Source organism: Corythoichthys intestinalis, chromosome 17, assembly GCF_030265065.1.
Source record: "Corythoichthys intestinalis isolate RoL2023-P3 chromosome 17, ASM3026506v1, whole genome shotgun sequence".
NCBI classification, from domain to species: Eukaryota; Metazoa; Chordata; class Actinopteri; order Syngnathiformes; family Syngnathidae; genus Corythoichthys; species Corythoichthys intestinalis.
Genome location: NC_080411.1, coordinates 38,963,931 through 38,983,019, shown reverse-complemented (window position 1 = coordinate 38,983,019; position 19,089 = coordinate 38,963,931). Strand labels below are relative to the sequence as shown.

At 37.4% G+C, this 19,089-nt stretch overlaps 1 protein-coding gene across 7 annotated transcripts in view; it reads right to left on the bottom strand.

The window, feature by feature from the left end:
• Positions 1–19,089, bottom strand: part of LOC130905156 (transcription factor 4-like) — a 356,325-nt gene that overhangs the window by 29,428 nt on the left and 307,808 nt on the right. For all 7 annotated transcript variants that reach the window (XM_057818269.1, XM_057818267.1, XM_057818270.1 and 4 more), the window contains one exon: positions 16–148. In XM_057818269.1, coding sequence (XP_057674252.1) covers positions 16–148 — 133 coding nt within the window. The remainder of the gene's footprint in view (positions 1–15; positions 149–19,089) is intronic.

Below are 19,089 nucleotides of genomic sequence, written 5' to 3'. Positions count from 1 at the left end.
CATCTTGGGACTTACTGCGGTAAGGGTCGGGTTGACTGAGGTCTGGCGAGGTGGCTGACTGAGCAGGCAGCTGAGGCACCTGACCTCCCGTCATCGAGTGGCCACCGCGTAAAGCGCCCATGCTGCCGTCTTCCCTGTGAGAGTTCACCTGTGAGGCAGACAAAAGAGCAAAATAAAAATGAAACGACTGACCACCATGGATAGTGACTAGTTTCAAACTTAGCCTAACCTTTGGGTAACCACTTGGGTCAGCTGACATTTAACCGGGAGCGTTTCATCTAGAGATGATACCGTTACCAGTACGTTAATAATAAATAAATAAATGTTTGCACACAGCAGTTTTGTCCAGAGGAACACATTTATAGTTATTTGTGTTGAAACATCTCACATTTAAACACTATGATTTACTGTATATAGCATTGTTTTAATTTATTTTTTAAATTTTGTTTTAATATACATCCATTTTTTTTTCACCCACATATACTAAATGTATGCAACAAGGGCGTAGGTTCGCATAGGGACAACCTTTTCAGGATGCTCAAATAGACCCCATTACTTTTAAGCAACCATATTTGCATTATATAATTCATTCAGTTATATAGGTAATTTGGATTGTCTTTGCATATGATGTACGGATAGAATTGACTTTACCAATATTAAGTGAATTATTTTCATTATGTTCAGACTTTACACTTGCTGAATGTGCCGGTTCATTTTGTGCCCTGAAATGCACATTTGATTGGCTAATGACTTGCATTTAATTAAAATGTACTTATTTATTTTCTACATTATTTATTTAAAATATTTTTATTTGCAGTCTATGAAGACATTTTTTCACATAATGATTCATTAATCATAGCTGAGGTAAAAAGTTTCATTTTTTGCTGCGTTTAACTGTGGTTGTGGACAAAAGCAGTAGTGTTTTACCGGAAGGAAGGCTTCGTTTTTATAATATTTATCCATTTTTTTTTCTTAATTTGAATCTCATAAATAGTATACATTGTACATACAATAGTGAATAAAAAGATTGTATTTCACGGTTCCTTTTTTTTTTTTTTTCTTTTAAAGAAAACAGTAGTAAAATAAATGATTGACTTACAAAGAAAGAACAAAAGAGACAAAGAGGAAAAAACAAAACAAAACAATTTAAAACATTTTTGGAGCACATCGGGTATTGTTTTCTTACCCAACATAATTAGTTTCGTTCTCATTTTTTTGAGCGTCAATTGAAATCAATTCTCATTGGTTTAACGTACGCTGTCCACTTGGACCATATCAAATAAAATGCATCAATCAAAGGATGTAGGTTTGGTCTCAGCATTGGTAGGGACAATATAACAGCATGACGTCCATGTACACATTTTCTGGGGATGGGACATTAATAAGACCAAACAGATTGGGTCAGGGCTACATTTCTCACAAATATGAACCTATTTAATTGATAGGTTAAATGATCAATGCAAAATCAATCTGTATTGACTCACAATAACTTTCACGTGTATTGGTTCAGGTGATACACTCAAACCTTTATTTTCAAAAACTAGTAAAGAAACATTTTGAAAAATTCCAGAATAAATGTCTGGAATTTATTAGCAAATTCAAATGGGAAGATTTGAACATATATTAACTGTTAGGTTTTGTGTTGGTTTCCTCCTAGTGTGACTTGTCCCTGTGATTGCCCATTGATTTCATCTGGTGTTCCTGCTCCTAGTGTATCCTCCAATCTGCATCCTCCTGTGCTCATCTTTTCCTCGTTGTGTCATTACCCCTTCTCTGTGTGTGTATATCAGCTCCGAGTTTCTCGTGTAGTAGTCCCTCCAATAAAGTAAGTTTTGTTTGAACCTTGCCTTTTTGAGCCCCAGAACATTTGGTTGTACTTTGTGTTTTTGTTAGTTATTATTAAAACGTTTTTTTTTTAGATCACCGCCACCTGCCTGGCTGCTTTTGTTTTCCTGCATTTGGGTTCACACAACCTGCCTGCCCGAATTTTCATGACAGAAACATACAAAATAAATACACACTTGTTAATATTCTGTTAACTATCCATGAATGCAAAAAATAAACATTTGTCCAACTAAACCACTCAACATTGTCTGTCTAAATAAATAAACATAATTGAAAAAACTTCTTAGTCGGGGTATAACAAAAATAAACAAAAATGGAGCCTTCCTTCGGATAAACACTACTGCTCTTGTCCACAAGCACAGCTAAACTCAAGAAAAAAATCAAACGTTTTTATTTTGACTATGATTAATGTATGATTATCTGGAAAAAAATGTCTGCAAAGGCTGCAGACATTTTGCTTTGGCGGAAAACACAGACAAGGCTGAAAAAGCAGTTTCTGCTCTTGCACCCATCTTTAAAATAAACTGCTGTACCAAAGTAACTGTTGTGTTTGATAGAACAATATGTCTATATGCTGCCATAGCAGAATCATGGTGCATTAAGTCCCCGAATTATTTTTAATTTGTCCGTTTTACCCTGGAAATCCCCGTTTACAGAAGTCGCACAACCATTTTTGTTTCAACCCAGGCATAAAAAGTAATTGTATTTATTATTCGAAATGTCTCTCCTTTTTAGCTTAGAATCATTAATCTATGTCTAATATTTAGTTTAAAGAAAAAAAAACAACTTTAAAAAATTATCCACTCTCATATTTTAAACTTCAAAACAAATGATGTCATATTGAAAAAATTAGCGTCTGTAAAAAGTCACGGATATGTACCTCATAACTATCGCTTAATCTTTTTTTCCCATTACTGTCACATTTTCCCCAATGTTTTAGATGATAAATAATCAATCCAAACAAAGGAAAATTGAAAAAAAAAAAAAAAAGTTTAAAAGGGTAAATATATGAAAAATTACATCTCTACCACTCCTTGATGTCTGCGATTTCTGCATCGTGACCTTTGTTATATTACGTTTCACCCATAAAATCGGCCAAAAATCCGGCTGCGGCCTTTCACATATGTGTCTTGACACTCGATGATACATGCTACATGGAGTTTTTGGATCGAAACAAGGTAAGTACGCGACAATATCTCGTTAAAATCGTGGCGTCTTTAATTCTGCTCTCGTGTGCTCTCACTTCCAGTTAGGTTTTTGCTGTTTAATTTTTATTTTTTTTAAATGCCGTCCAGTTCAAAATTTTTCTTCCCCCAGAAAATTGAGATTTTAAGCTTTCCAATGATGTATCACATGTGCATGTCGGACAATTTTGAAATTTAGCCAAATTGGGGTGTCAGAGCGGAACTTCAAGTAACCTGAGTGTTTTCTGCCATATATATATTTGTTTTAAACAAATAATGTAGAAAATAAATACATTTAAAATGAATGCAAGTCATCAGCCAATCAAACGTGCGTTTGAAGGGGGAAATCGACCAGCACATTGAGCAGGTGAAAAGGGGTAAATGTAAATCTGAATGTAATAAAAATAATTGGTAGTGCTAATAGAATCTTCAAGTTTTTTTTTTTTTTTTTTTGTATCATTGACTTTCCAATTTCCCAGCTTCAAATCACCCTGATACAGACATTCACAGAATTGTTTTTTCCAGTTATATTTATTTACTTAGACATACAATGTTGAGTGGTCATAAGACAAATGTTTAAGAGATGATTAACAAGTGTGCATTTATTATGTATGTTAAAATAAGTTGTGTTTAAATATTGCAATTTAAATTTGCTAATAAAATCCAGACATTTATTCAGGAAATTTTCAAAATTATTCTTTAGTAGTTTTTGAAAACAAAGGTTTGAATCGAACGGTGTATCACCTGAACCAATACACATGAAAGTTAGTACAGGTCAATAAAGATGTATTTTGCATTGATCATTTAGCCTATCAATTAATTAGGTTCGTCCTTGACCTACGTCCTTGGTAGACAGCAATTTGCACATTTGTCAGCGCTGAAAACTGGCATTCATTCATTTTTCCATCCGTGTAGTAGTTCTATCTTTGGCCTGTTGAGGGCATTATCGACCTTTCTAAGAGCCCAAACTTCCATGACAGCATATCCCGTCATATCTGCATGTCATGACATGTATGTTTTCGATTTGTGTGGTCTCTCATTGTTCCTTGGTGTTTGCAGGGGCATACAGTAAGTGGGGTGCATGTGTGTGAATGAATGCGTGTGCGTGCTTGGCTGAGTCCTATCCATCTGTCGGACACGCACGCACGCGCACGCACACGACAACAACAACTGACAATTATCTTAATGCCCATATGTTTGATTGTGGGATTTCTAATTCCCAGGGCACCGAGCAGTTTCCAGCGGGGACTCACTGTTTTGGCATGAGATGGGCTCTCACTAAGTGCGTTTTTGTGTGTACGTGCATGTGCGTGTGTGCATTTGTGTATGATGCCAAGCATCTTGTCAGCATCCTTAAGAAAAATGCCCTTAAACCCCGATTTTGAGGAGTTAGCTAGTTGTTTAACTTTGAACAAATCAACAAAACAATTGGGACTCGTGAAACATGTTGTACAGTACTGTACTTCATAATGTATAAGCAGTTGACACTATCAGTGTCACAAATGTATTATTTTGATTTTTGATAACAACATGATGAACAAATAAAATAAATTATTTAAAATTAAAATTATTAAAAAAAAAAAAAAAAAAAAAAAAGGAAAACTAAATTAACATTTTTGATATATTACATACTAAATAAATAGAAGCGTCCGTAAAATTGGGTTTTTATAGACACACACACACACAAAAAGTCCCATTCATTTCCAATGGCTAAAAAAAAATTTCAAATCTCAAAAATGTATCTCATCCTACGTTTAAAAAAAAAAATCCAATTCACATAATTTACACACACTGTATATATTTGACATCCAAAATGTACAGGCAGTGATCCTCTAATGCCTTGAAATGTGCAAAATCCACTTGGAGTGACATGTAAGTTAAATTAACAGAGATGTGAACTAAAATTAACTGCCACTGACAACTATAGACGTTAATTTCTTTTAAACTGGGAGCTGAGTGAAGTCGACATCAAATGAAATAAGTGACCAGAAAATGGCCCGAACTGAATAGGAAATAACCGAAAATCTACTTGAAGTGACTCATGGGAGAGCAAAGCATTCCCAAGCAATTTGTCCATAAATTGCATTTTTGGAGTTTTATATATTTATTTATAAATATATGTATTGCAGAAAACACAGACAAGGCTGAAAAAGCAGTTTCTGCTGTTGCACACCTCTTTAAAATAAACTGCTGTATTTTAAGCCAAAAGAACTTTTGTGTTTGATAGAACAATATGTATATATGCTACTATAGCAGCATCGCGGTGCATTAAGCCCCCGAACTATTTTTAATTTGGCCGTTTTACCCTGGAGACCTCTGTTTACAGTCACCGCATAACTGCTTTTGTTTCAACCCAGCCATAAAAAGAAGGTAAGCAATTATATTTATTTTTCAAAATGTCTATCATTTTTAGCTTAGAATCATTAATTGAAGTCTAATATTTAGTTGGAAAAAAAGACTTAAAAAATTGTTCACTCGCATATTTTAAACATTTGAACAAATTATGTCACAATGAAAAAAATGGTGTCTGTAAATAGGTCACGGATATCTACCTCATAACTATCGCTTAAGTGTGTTTGTTTTGTTACTGCTGCATTTCCCCCGATATTTTAGATGATAAATAATCGATCCAAGAAAAGGAAAATAAAAAAAATAAATTAAAAAAAAAACGTTTAAAAGGGTAAATATTTGAAAAAGAAAATCTCGACCACTCCTTGATGTCTACAATTTCTGCATTGCAACCCTTATTATATTAACGTGGAACACCCATAAAATCCCCCAAAAGTCTGGCTCTGGCCATTCACAGCTGTGTATTAACACCCGGTGAGACATGCTACACAGAGTTTTTTGATCGAATCAAAATTGAGATTTTAAGCTTTCCAATGATGTATCACACATGCATATAGGACAATTTTGAAATCTGGCAAAATTTGGGGTATCAGAGCGAAAGTTCAAGTCACCTGAGTGTTTTCTGCCATATATATATTTTTGTTACATGTTTCTGCCCTGGAGCTGTAATTAATTTTACCTAGAAACTCTTGTTAACTGTTTTAAATACACAGTAGCTCCTCTTTAATAAAAACAACAAGGGCATGTTGGGGCACAGCTACTTTCTCCAGCGCGCAGAAATTAAAGGGCTCTTTGCACGCAACACTTACCCATAAAGCATTCAGTGCCAAGTAGGCCTGAACGATATTGGAAAAAAAATATCATTATAATTTTTGGGGGGGGGTTTAGAATATTATATTGCGATATTAAAACCAGAAGAATTTTCACCAAATAACTTGAATAGCTGTTTGGAATAGGCTCCACACTTCTGCACTTTTTTCTAAAGGGCCACCAGCACAAAATGTAGGCGCACCCATATTTTGCATTGCATCACCTTTAATTCCATACTTTAATTACTCTTTATAACATTCATATAATTCCTCCATTCATTCATCTTCTGAACCGCTTACCCTCATGTGGGTTGCGGAGGTGCTGGAGCTTATCACAGCTAACTCCAGGCAGAAGGTGGGGTACACCCTGAAAGGGTTGCCAGCCAGTCACACGGCACATATAGACACCAAAACCATTCACGCACACATTCACACCTACGGACTGTTCAATCATCATACCATGCACGTTTTTTGGGACATGGCAGAAACACGGGAAAAAACCCACACAGGCCTGGGAAGAACATGGAATCTCCACACAGGAAGTCCAAAGCTGGAATTATACTCACAATCCCAGAACTGTGAGGTAGACGTGCTAACCACATCCCACCTTCATATTGGTAATTATTTTTAAACAAGAATAATGTAGAAAAATGCTTGTGTCCACTCAAATTCACTCACGCTTTGACGCTCACGCTGCCCAGAACAGCCTTTCACTTACACAATGAATGAGTTGGCATAGCACACTTAGACTGGGCTGCAAGTTTAACGATGATTAACACATTTGTGCCTTTGATCCTAGCAGTATTGTTTTCGCCAACAATGTTGATAATGCAAATATTTTAACTCAAAATTTCAAAAAATTTCAAAATTGTTCGTCAACGAACAATTTTTTTCATGACGATGACGTCACGATGACTGGGACTAAAACATAATAACGAGATGGTGCCAGTTGTCGTCTGACAACACGAAAACGAGATGAAAATTCACCATAGTTTCCGTCATAAATTGACAACGTGTGATTTTTCTTATTGTATGTGTAGTTAGAACAGATTTAGCAGCGTTTGGTCGTGTCACTCATGTGACATACAGAGCGCTCCCCACCCCCATTGCCCCACATACAGGCTTAAGAGTGTGCCCATTCTAAACTCCTTTTGTGAAACATGTGTTAGGTGCTGCTTGGTAAGTTTGGTTTTCTTATCTTGACTATGTAATGTTGCTTTAGCCTTTAAAGGTCTGTGCTGAGTGATCATCACACACTCAACTAAGTTGTGGCGTTAGCATAGCGCTCGTGCTAGCATAGCGTTCGCGCTAGTATAAACATTTAGTGCGGTAAATTGTTGTCTTCTTAAACTCTTGGAAAACATTTTACATACAGTTCGTAGCGTCCAGGTGAGTTAATTTAATTGCAAATAATGTGCTGTTTTCTTGCTGAGTATGTATTATTATGAAAATAGTTATGTCCTTGTAGACCAGGGGTGCCCAAGTCCGGTCCTCGAGAGCCCCTATCCAGCTTGTTTTCCATGTCTCCCTCCTCCAACACGCCTGAATCAAATGATCAGCTCATCAGCAAGCTCTGCAGGAGCATTATAACGATCCTGATTATTTGATTCAGGTGTGTTGGAGGAGGGAGACATGGAAAACAAGCTGGATAGGGGCTCTCGAGGACCGGACTTGGGCATCCCTGTTGTAAACTCTACAGTTATGTGCTCGTCTGTCATGTTCATTCGAAATTATTGGAAACCTTTATTTATTTATACTAATAAGTATTTTCGTCAAAAAGACTAGACTAAGATGAAAATTAAAAATGGCTGCCAAAAACAACACTGGATCTTAGAGGTACCGAAACTTCTCTGGCTAGATCAAAGCTACAAATCTGTCAATCATCGTTAACGTTAAGTACCAAACACGCAGTGCTTGGCAGGATGGAGGGTCAGAGGCTGTGGCGCTGTACAAGCATGAAGCAGAAAAACATGAATATAAATCTTTTAATTAAAAACCCGATCCTTTTCACCAGACTCCGAGCCTCTGAAAAATGGCGCGGTCAACCCGATTTCCGATATCGGATCGGCGACATCCCCAATTTATATGATGCCATTAAATCCAGGTTAGCTGTATATAAAAGGGATCCAGGATCTGCACACTTGCTCCTTTTATGAAGTAAAACAAAAGTTAACTTGCTCAAAACGAACTAAAAACAAAAACACGTCCTGCGATGTGACTATTGCGCATGCGCACATTGCGATACCAATATTCAAACGATATATTGTGCAGGCTTAGTGCCAAGTAAACTTCCTAGTGGTGACACATGTTCGCTCCCTGTTGTCCTGGAATAACCAAAAGTTACTATAGTAAAATAGTTTATGAAGAGTTGTCCAACACTGCAGTACAAATCGTTAGTGTTTTCGGTTTTACGTCCTAATGGTCTTCTATAATTTTGAAGGTAAGATTTGCTATATTTTGGAGGCTTACTGTAATACTTCTTGGTTGATGTGGTTCATGTGCTTTGATATAGTCGACAGCCCTAGTATCCCTTTACATGCTGTTTTACTTGTTAGTGTGTAACAGATTTTTATAATACTGTTATTATTAATATTACAAAAATTATGTACTCCTCATGCACAGCTACTGCATACTGAAATTGCCATAAACATATTCATTTACTGTGATTAATTTAGTGGCCAGCAGTTGAAGCCTTAGGGGTAGTTGCAGATGTTATCCCAAGGGCAGAGTTGGCTCATTGGGCAAACCAGTCACTGAGCGTAAAAAATGGAGTGTTGAAGGAGAAAATCAGACCATTTTGGGGGACATTTTTGAATAATAATCATATTAACACAAAATTCCATTTCGTTACACTTTACAATAAGAGTCCCTTAATTAGCATTAGTTAATGCATTTTTAGACAATAATGTTTAAGTAACATAATAATAATTCATATATTAATTGGCATTAGTTAATGCATAACAAGACAGTAACTAAACTAATGGTTAAGTGCCTTTAAAAAATATATATACTGCAAAACTTAACATTAATTCACATAGACAGTGGTAACTCAACAGACATACGATTGCTTCGACACGCGATCTTTTCGACATCCAACGTAAAACTTGACTTGCCATTTGTTTCTATATCCGACGACATGCTTGAAATATGACGATTTATGATAGCGCCGCAAGTTTCTTTGTTAACCAGCAAGATGGATGCACGGTGGATTTTGTTGTGAGAGAAATCATTACGGGTTCCAAGAATGTTAGTGCAGGTGGTGAAAAAAGGAAAAATGTGACGCTTACCATTTAAATGAAGATGGAAATCAGAGAAAAATATGAGCGTGGTGTGCGCGTCCGTGAACTGGCTCAACAATAAGACCGTAGAATGTCTACAATCTCGACGGTCCTCCTTAGACCTCCGTTCACCAGTCTTTATAAATTGAGGTGACAATAATTATCACAACGCCAAATAAATCGCCAGCTTCGTCATGTTTTGAATCATTATTTCAGAACTTGTGCAGCACAACACGCCAACCGCAGCTAATTCCAACAGAACATAAAAAGTGAAAATAAAACCTCTAAAGCGGTGCATTCAGGTACACCACGCAAAACATACTGGTTCGAGTAAGGGAATATATTCTTCCAAATTGGGAAACATTGCTCTGTAAGTTATTGGGTGCTGTGAACCTAACTTTAAGTACTGTATTATTTAATAATGTTAGTTCCCCAGTATCTTAAAATATGCGTACAGGTGCCTCATAAGCAGTGGTGGATGAAATACTTTTTTTTTTTTCATTTAAGCAAAAGTACAGATACAAGGGCAAACAATTGCTTCAGTAAAAGTGCAACTATCTAAGAAAAAAATTACTTAAGTAACAGTACAAAAGTACTTGCTGTAAAATTTACTTCCCAAGTAAAAAGTAAAAGTATTTTCTCCCAATGCAAAAAATGTAAAGTATGTAAATATACACACATACTTCAGTTTCATTTAAAATTGCAGAATGGAAAAAAAAAGCAATAACATTTACTGCACTCATAGACTTCATAGTGATATTGACGGGACACGGGGCGCGGGGCCGATTAATAGGGGGCCTGCATTGTTGGCGTGGCCGTCAAAGCTGATCGAGTGGAATCACAGACAAAGAGCTTTTTTTTGTTGAAAATTCTCGTGAATAAATGCTTAAATGCCTGAATTCTTTATGGAAATGGACGTAAAACTGTTTCGATTCTTGATTAAAAGCATCACAGACAAAGAGCTTTTTTCGTTGAATATTCTTGTGAATAAATGCTTAAATCCCTGAATCCTTTATAGATATGGACGTAAAACCATTTTGATTCTTGGTTAAAAGCAAAAAAAAAAACAAAAAAAAAAAAAACAAAAACGTGCGGTTAGCATTTATTTTACGTAAATATGTCGAAGTACAGTATTAGTCTGTTAGTCAATGTGGCGGCCGCCATATGTAAACAGAGGTTTTCCGTTGAAAAGTATTGTGAATAAATGCTTAAATCCCTGAATTCTTTACAGATATGGATGTGAAACAGTCTCGAATCTTGGTTAAAAGCAAAAAAAAAAAAAAAAACATGTAGTTGGTGTTTATTTTATGTAAATATGTCGAAGAATGATGCTAGTCTGGCAGCCTTACAACAAAGAGCTTTTTACGTTGAAAATTCTTGTGAAAAAACGAAAAATATAATAATTATGTTGAATCCTTTGACAAATCAATCTTGAGACAATCCTTCTTGTTTGCATGCGGTACAGCTTTCGTACCCTTTTAACCTAAATCCAATTAAAACCGGCGTTGGATTGCTGCATGTGTTGACTAACTGCGACCGAATGCGAACAAATGAAGCGGATTGTGGAATGGCCACCTAATTGAAGGTGTGGCGCAGTGAAGGTCGAATCTGACCCGTCAATATCATTATGAAGTCTATGCTACAATGTAAACAGAAGCTTCACAAGCTCAAAATCTCCGCTTAATGGGAGATTGCAAGCAACCATCAGATGCCTACTGCACAAGAGTTTGGTGGTTTTAATTGGTCAATATCTTGTTCACCTGCCTAATCTTGCTTGTACTCGTGTGGCTGCCTCTAATGCTCAGTTATGGTATAGTAGAGGCATGAAAACGTAACTATCAATTCACGATGAGAAAAAAAAAAGAAAACATACTAAAAGAACGTGCAGCGCAGGCGAAAATTTGAAAATTAGTCGAGTAAAAAGTATAGATATCTATTGTAAAATGCAGTGGAATTTGTACTCTAGTACAGATACACAAAAATGTACTTAAGTACAATAACAAATTACTTTTACTTCAATGCATTCCACCACTGCTGTATTATTTAAACAAAGTTGATTATTACAGTTTGGAAACTTTGTAAAGTGTAACACATGTGTCCCTTGGGTAGCAGATATGCTGAAACATTAATAGTTCAAATGAATGAAGTTGATGCAATCCCGACCAAGGATTTGGATATATTTTATTGAATACAATAAAAAAATATTCAAAGTGATATCTTATGCATCAATTAATGTTAATTAATATGTGAATTAATGTTAGATAAGGGATTATATTCAATTATTATAAAGTAACTTAAACATCAGTTATTGTCTAAACATGCATTAACTAATGTTAATTAAGGGACCTTTATTGTAAAGTGTTACCTTCCGTTTTTTTTTTTTCTTTCTTTTTTTAAATCACAACGGCAGCGAGTACAGCAGTTGCAACAATAGCAAAGCTTTTTAGCTTTGTAGTTGTGTAGATTATGAAATCAGATCAAGCAATTATATCGAACTAAAAGTTATTATTACCGTTGGTCATAAAGTTAGTGAAAGTAACATGCAGATAATTAAAATGGTTAGCATTTGTTAGAAGCTTACATTGTACCTTCTCTCTCTGTCTGATTGTTAATCCCACTGGCTAACAAGGTCTTGCCAACCACATGCCAACGTCCCCTCTTGCCGCATGCACAAAATGTTTTGTATCACAAAATGTCGGCCGTGCGTCGCTGGCCATGGTGAGTGTTATTCAGTGTTAGCGTATATTGTCTTCCATCTGTCCAGACATACATTTGTGTGCTCCCTTATTTATGATTTGACACTCATCCTTTTCTCTGTCTTTTCTTCCTCCAATCTCTCCCTTTCATCACTACCGAGATCCCCAATGTAAAATGGCAGCACCGAGAGAAAGAGATGGTTGCGTACATTTTTAATGGAGGGCTTTTATATTTTAACGAGCCTTCCTTCTCTCTTCCTTAATTTAGTGCAATGAGGAAGCGAAGATGAGGAGACAGACGGCAGTGAGAAATATAAATAAATTACACAAACTGATCTGCTGCTTGAGGGGCGTGCACTGTTGCCATGAATTGGAGCCACACCCTCAAACCCCATCATTCATCAGATTAAAGCAAGACATCTGATGAGACAAAGTTTGCTCGTGCACTACAACAGAATGGAGATGTCATTCAGCTTTTTTTATTTTGTTTAGTTTTTGGATTACACTTTTAGCAAGTAGCAGTTCATTGTGTTAGCACTTATGTATGCACAAAAACATGAATCCAAATTTCAGTCCAAATAAAGGAAGATTAAAAAGCAGACATGACCAATCACACTGGCCAAACAAAAGTGCTCATAGTTGCCATGTTCTATTAAAAAAAAAAAAAAAAAAAAATGAAATTCCAAATCCCACACAGCTGTATTAATAAGTTAGAATAGATGGTTAGACCTGCACTACGACTACAGTGGTTCCTCTTCTTACGAAGTTAATTCTTCCAGGACCTTGTTAGTAAGTTAAAATGGTTGTACAGTATGTCGAACAGGATTTTCCCATAAGAATACATTATAATTTCATTAATTCGTTCCACAGCCCGAAAACCTACACTAAATCCTTAATAAATGCTGCTGCTACTATTGCAAATAGCAATTACACAGAGCAAAACAAATAAATTATGAATAAAATTTGGAATAATAATTAGGGCTGTCAAACGATTAACATTTTTAATCAAGTTGATTACAGCTTAAAAATTAATTAATCGTAATTAATCGCAATTCAAACCATCTATAAAATATGCCATATTTTTCTGTAAATTATTGTTGGAATGGAAAGATAAGACACAAGATGGATATATACATTCTACCAGGGGTTGCGTTAACCGAATATTTTCCGTCGTTGACCGATTTTTTAAAACGGTGACGGAAGAAACTGAAGTCCATCCGTCATTTTGACCGGTTGCAATTCACACCCCAGACCACAGGGTGGCGAGTGAGCATATTAATTAGCTATTGTCTCTCTTGATGCATGACGTCGTTGGCCTTACTCTGAAAAAATGTCAAGGCAACTGAGTGTCCGAAGTTTCTTCAAAAAGCTCCAAAACGACGATGGTGTTGATAAAAGAGGTGAAAAAACAGGGACTGCACAAGCGGGCACGCAATTCAAGTCCATGCGCACCAGGAGCAAAGTGTGAGATACGTTCAGGCCACAGCAGGTGAACTGTTAATTTCATTGTTCCATATGCTACATATGGTAGGCTACCTAGCTACTGGGGCCACAGTCAGCTGTTTTTGTCACTGCGGAGAAAAAGTTACATATTCATCTGCTTGATGTGTGATGGCACGGTGTGGATTCTCTGTTAAGCTTGTTCGGACAGAATATTAATTTAAAATGAATGAAAACTAAATACTATTGAATATGTTGAAGCGGTATGCAATGTTAAGAGTCTTGTTAGCTGTAGGCGCACTATCCTATTCCCCTCACTATCCACTCGCGGGGGCCTGCGCTTGTCAGTGACGTTCCTTATTCTCGCTATATGATTATACAACTTTAACATTTGTTAATAATACGCTCTGTGTGTAGTATCATCCATCGCTTTTCCTTTTTAAATGGGCACTTATAAGCGAACGCAAGAAGTAACAACGGGAACATTTTTAACAGGCATTTCACGGGAGAGCATTTCGACTCTTCGGCCAATCATATAGCGAGAGCGAGTGGATAGTGAGGGGACCGTGCGCGGCTCTTAAGTGTCTCTGTCACGGGACTGTCGTAGCCGGTAACGCGCTCGGGCAAATGGACACACAAGTACGGAAGGTGAATTATGCCAAACAAAGGGTCACCACAATGTCATTATCATCATTTTAAATATTTAAGTGACGGGTAAAAATAGATTATGACCGGATTTTTATGACCCTGTCAGTCAAAATGACAGACAACGAAAAAGTCTAGCGCAACCTCTGCATTCTACATACGGTACATAAGGACTGTATTTGTTTATTATAACAAAAAATCAACAAGATGTCATTAACATTATTAACATTCTGTTAAAGCAATCCATGGATAGAAAGACTTGTAGTTCTTAAAAGATAAATGTTAGTACAAGTTATAGAAATTTTATATTGAAACCCCTCTTAATGTTTTCGTTTTAATAAAATTTGTAAAATTTTCAATCAAAAAATAAACTAGTAGCCCGCCATTGTTGATGTCAATAATTACTTACACAATGCTCATGGGTGCTGAAGCCTATAAAATCAGTCGCACCCAAGCGCCAGCAGAGGGCGGCAAAACTCCACAAAACCCAATTAACATTTGGGCATTTCACTGTACTGTCATTTAAATCTGTCTGAGCGGGGCATGTGCGTTAATTGCGCCAAATATTTTAACGTGATTAATTTAAAAAATTAATTACTGCCTGTTAACGCGATAATTTTGACAGCCCTAATAATAATATAATAATAGTAATAATAATACTAATGCCTGTAATAATGTAACGAATCAGGTTCTAATTTGGCGGATGTGTTTTGCATAGTGTACGAACACACCGTGTGGCTGACTTGACAAAGTGAGAGAGGACTTTTTATTTCACATTTCATGTTCAGATGCAGCGGACAGTAGGCATTAAGGAGACAGTGATACAGTTAAGCCATGGTTCGATATGATTTTCGATACGAAGGACACAATTTTCGATTCGATTCAATACATTTAATGCATTAAAACAAAAAATACAAGTTTTTTTCCCCATGTTTTTTTATTTTGCTTACAAGCAAAAATAACAATGCCGTCATATAAACATGTATTAGAGCGAATAATATTTATGTACTTACTTCTTACTGATCTGAAGAAATTTCGTATGAAAGTGCTGAGAATAATATTTACTGTTTGTAAAGTGAGGCGGGGCACACTGTTGATTGCTATTACTCTCTTAGCAGATATGTTTACCACATGTGAAAAACATCCTACTTGTGGTCCGAGTCCATCTGTGTTACGTACTGAATTAACAATATTTGCAGCATTATGTATAGTCACTAGATTGATTTGGCCTGCTTAACTTCGATACGGTCATGGCGTTTTTTAATTCATCGATGTAGTATATGAACTACGCGTCCAATGATCACTCTGGGCTCACGCAGCCAATGGCATGGGACATGGGGTGATATAACTTAGCACATCTAGGTTGCTATTTGAGGATATCTAGTGTGTGCGCGTGAGTGTTGTCGGCCATTAAAAAAAGTTAACAAATGCCAGAGACGTCACGTCTGCTCATTACTGCACAATACCAGCATTTGACAATCGACTTTCAAAAACAGGACGAGTTTGAAGTACAGCCCTCTTAATTTCCCACTCATTGTTCATCATGTAACCGTGTCTTAGCTCCCTGTGACCTACGGTCTTAACCTGTCTGTTGTCAAAGTGAAGGTATTCGTAGCAGCCGGCAACAATGTATTTGCGGACTTTGTTGTATGTATCCGTGAAGACTCTTTGTTTAATATGTACGAATGGGGATAGCATATTAGCTCACCCAAAATGATGTCAAAGAATGGATCTGCACAATATTGAAGCCGGCAAGCCACCTCCTTAAGTTTATGTCTGTCCTCACGAGCAATGATCCTCATGCGCCACAGCTCCCACCTTTCATGCAGTTTGGGGGAGTAGTGGAGGAGGGGGGCGGCTTGCGGCAGAGTTTGTTTTTTTAAGGCAAATATGCGCCTGAAATTTTAGCGAGAGAGACGACAAAAACAAATTCGGAAAATACATTTTGGGACCTTTTCATTTGGAGCAAATTTTTTTGCGTATTGAATCAAAGAGGGCGTATCGAACGGTTTAATATAAAACCGAGTATTGTTGCATCCTTAATAGGCATGTTGTGTTGCACAAGTTCTGAAATAAATGATTAAAACTAGTGTTGCACCGATACCATTTTTTGGCCCCGATACCAATACCTGGCTATGCAGTATCGGCCGATACCGATACCATACCGATACCACCCCGTTTATATATACATATAATTTTTTTTTTTTTCCCCCAAAGATCTACATAATTCGATGTGAAATCATTGCTATCAAGGCTTTGTCAGGCTGTTGCTTACCTTTGCAAAATAGGAAAAAGACTAGTACAAAGTATAATACTAGCCCAACAATAAGAAAGTAAAAATAAGTTCATAATAATAAACTCTGAATGAACTGAGTAAACTTTTTTTAAACCTCTCAAAGGCCAAACAGTGCAACTTTCATGAAATTATTGTCACATTCTGCTGCGGTTAGATTGTGTTTTGTTGCTGGGCTGTTAGTGGGGGCGTTCCTGACGTCACACCTGAATCCAATGCGGGCTCATCAACTCAGCATTTAAGCACGGGTGAGCTCAGAGAAGGCTGCCGAGATATTTGCTTTGCTGATCGCCATTTGACATCTCGCACTATAGTCTCGCTACATTTGCTTGTTATGCCCCTGCATTGGGTTTTTTCTGTTAGTGTGCTGCACTCGTTTGTAACCTCTACCCTGTGCAGGTATTTGAGTGTTTTTATTTTGGCTTTTTGGCTCGCTGCCTATCGTCTTAGTTAACCTTCGAGTTTGTAGTATTGAGCTCCGTCGACCTGCTGTCACGGACTCCTTTTGTTATTTCTACTATCCCGCGATCGCGTGTTACTTTTTGTTTGCAATCATTAAACCCTTGTACGTACCCCCCGCTTGTTGTCCGCTTCGAGGTCCAACCTTGTTTCCGCATTTGCGGACGCTAACAATTATAAGTAATAATAATTGACTACAGCATCCCGTCTCTCTATTAGCCTCCTTTTTTGGGGGGGGGGGGGGGTCCCTAATTTCTAAATTACTGCAGCATTTCTTTAAGTAAAAGACAAAGTAAAGATGACGTAGTGAACTGACCAGAGATTGTTGCACCTGTCCAGCGCCCTTCCTCTGGATAGAAGTCCTGCTCTTGCAGGCTCAAACTCGTTGTGTTTGTTCACGTTTCGTCTTCAAATGTTTTATCAGGTTCGAGGTATTGAAACTGGCCGATTTAACTCCACATCTCGAAACTTTCAGGCTGCAAATCTTGCATGCAGCCATTGATTTTAATTGACGGGATTTCTATTTTGAAATATTTCCCGGCCGCCGCCATGTCAGTGCCGCCAAGCGGCCTTGTCATTGGTCAGGAGTGGCTATTGGCCCGTTCTCATTGGTCTGGAGCAGGCCAATAGCGATAGCTGCTTGGTGTTCACGTGTCATCACACAACACAGAGACAAAGTGTAGTGAGCGCCAGGAGAAAAAACAACAATAATTGTCACCTTAACTTATAAAGACTGGCGAATGGAGGTCGGAGTAGGACCTTCGAGACCGTCGACATTCCACAGCCATTTTTGAGCCAGTTCACAGACGCGCCCACCACGCTCATATTTTTGTTATCATTTCCATCTTCATTTCAGTGGTAAGCCTCACGTTTTTCCTTTTTTCACCATCTGCACTACCATTCTTGGAACCCATGTTGATTTCTCTCACAAGAAAATCCCCTGTGCATCCGTATTGCAGGAAAACAAAGAAATGCGGCGCTGTCATTAGTCGTTGTATTTGGAGCATGTACTCAGATGTAGTAACAAATAGCGAGTCAAATTTTACGTCGGATGTCAAAAAGATTGTGTGTCAGTCAAAGCGATCGTATGACGAGGTACCAATGTACTTTTATGTATACAAACAGTATAAGAATATGACATCTATGCAACAGTGAAGTCTCAAGGAAAGCACCCACACACACATTGTGAAAAAAGAGATTTTTTTTTGCATGTGGTACAGAGATGGGTAGTAATGTGTTACATTTACTCAATTACATTTACTTGAGTAACCTTTTGGAAAAAAGGGACTTCTAAGCGCAGTTTTACAAAGCCATACTTTTTACTTTCGATTGAGTAGATTTGAGAAGAAGAAACGCTCCTCTTACTCCGCTACATTGGGCTGTATTAGTCGCTACTTTTTTTCTCTCTTTATTTTTACTAGCACAGTGGCCACACCCAGTCTCACCAATAAAATGCAGCAATAATAATGACATGATTCCATTATACCAATTACACGTAACATTACAGATAAATCACCGCACACAACACAAGCTTGCAGTCCAGTCTTATACGTTGGTGTTCTAACATCACAACAAGTTGCGTCTTTAAAACGGCATAACAAACGGCATAAAAAAATAAGTATTCCAGATAGAGTACTGCTTTCAAAAATAAAACTGCGGTTTTCAAACTCTCTCCTAGTTTTTCTTTGGCACCAATACACCACGGAAAAGCAGAGCGAATTTTGTGGCCTGCACTATGAACGGAGTTCAACATCCCCGGAAGTAACCCAGGGTACCAGCGGGAAACCAGGGTTGACAAAACCTGGTTACCTAGTTTGGGGTCAATCGGTGCTACAACGCTGATTATGAGGTTGATTTGTTGAACATGTGTTAACCCAATCAGAGTTACTGCGCGTTCACATAAAAGGGGGCAGATACCAGAGTCAAACAAAACTTTTGACGAAGGCAAGCGCACCTTATTTCATAGACGAGGAATACGCGATAAAAGTTATGAAGAACTCAAATCCACCCTCAACGCGAAATCCAACACCACTTCACCAAGTAGAGCGCGACTGGTGTGTTGGCAGTGAATTACAGATCATGCGAAGGCGT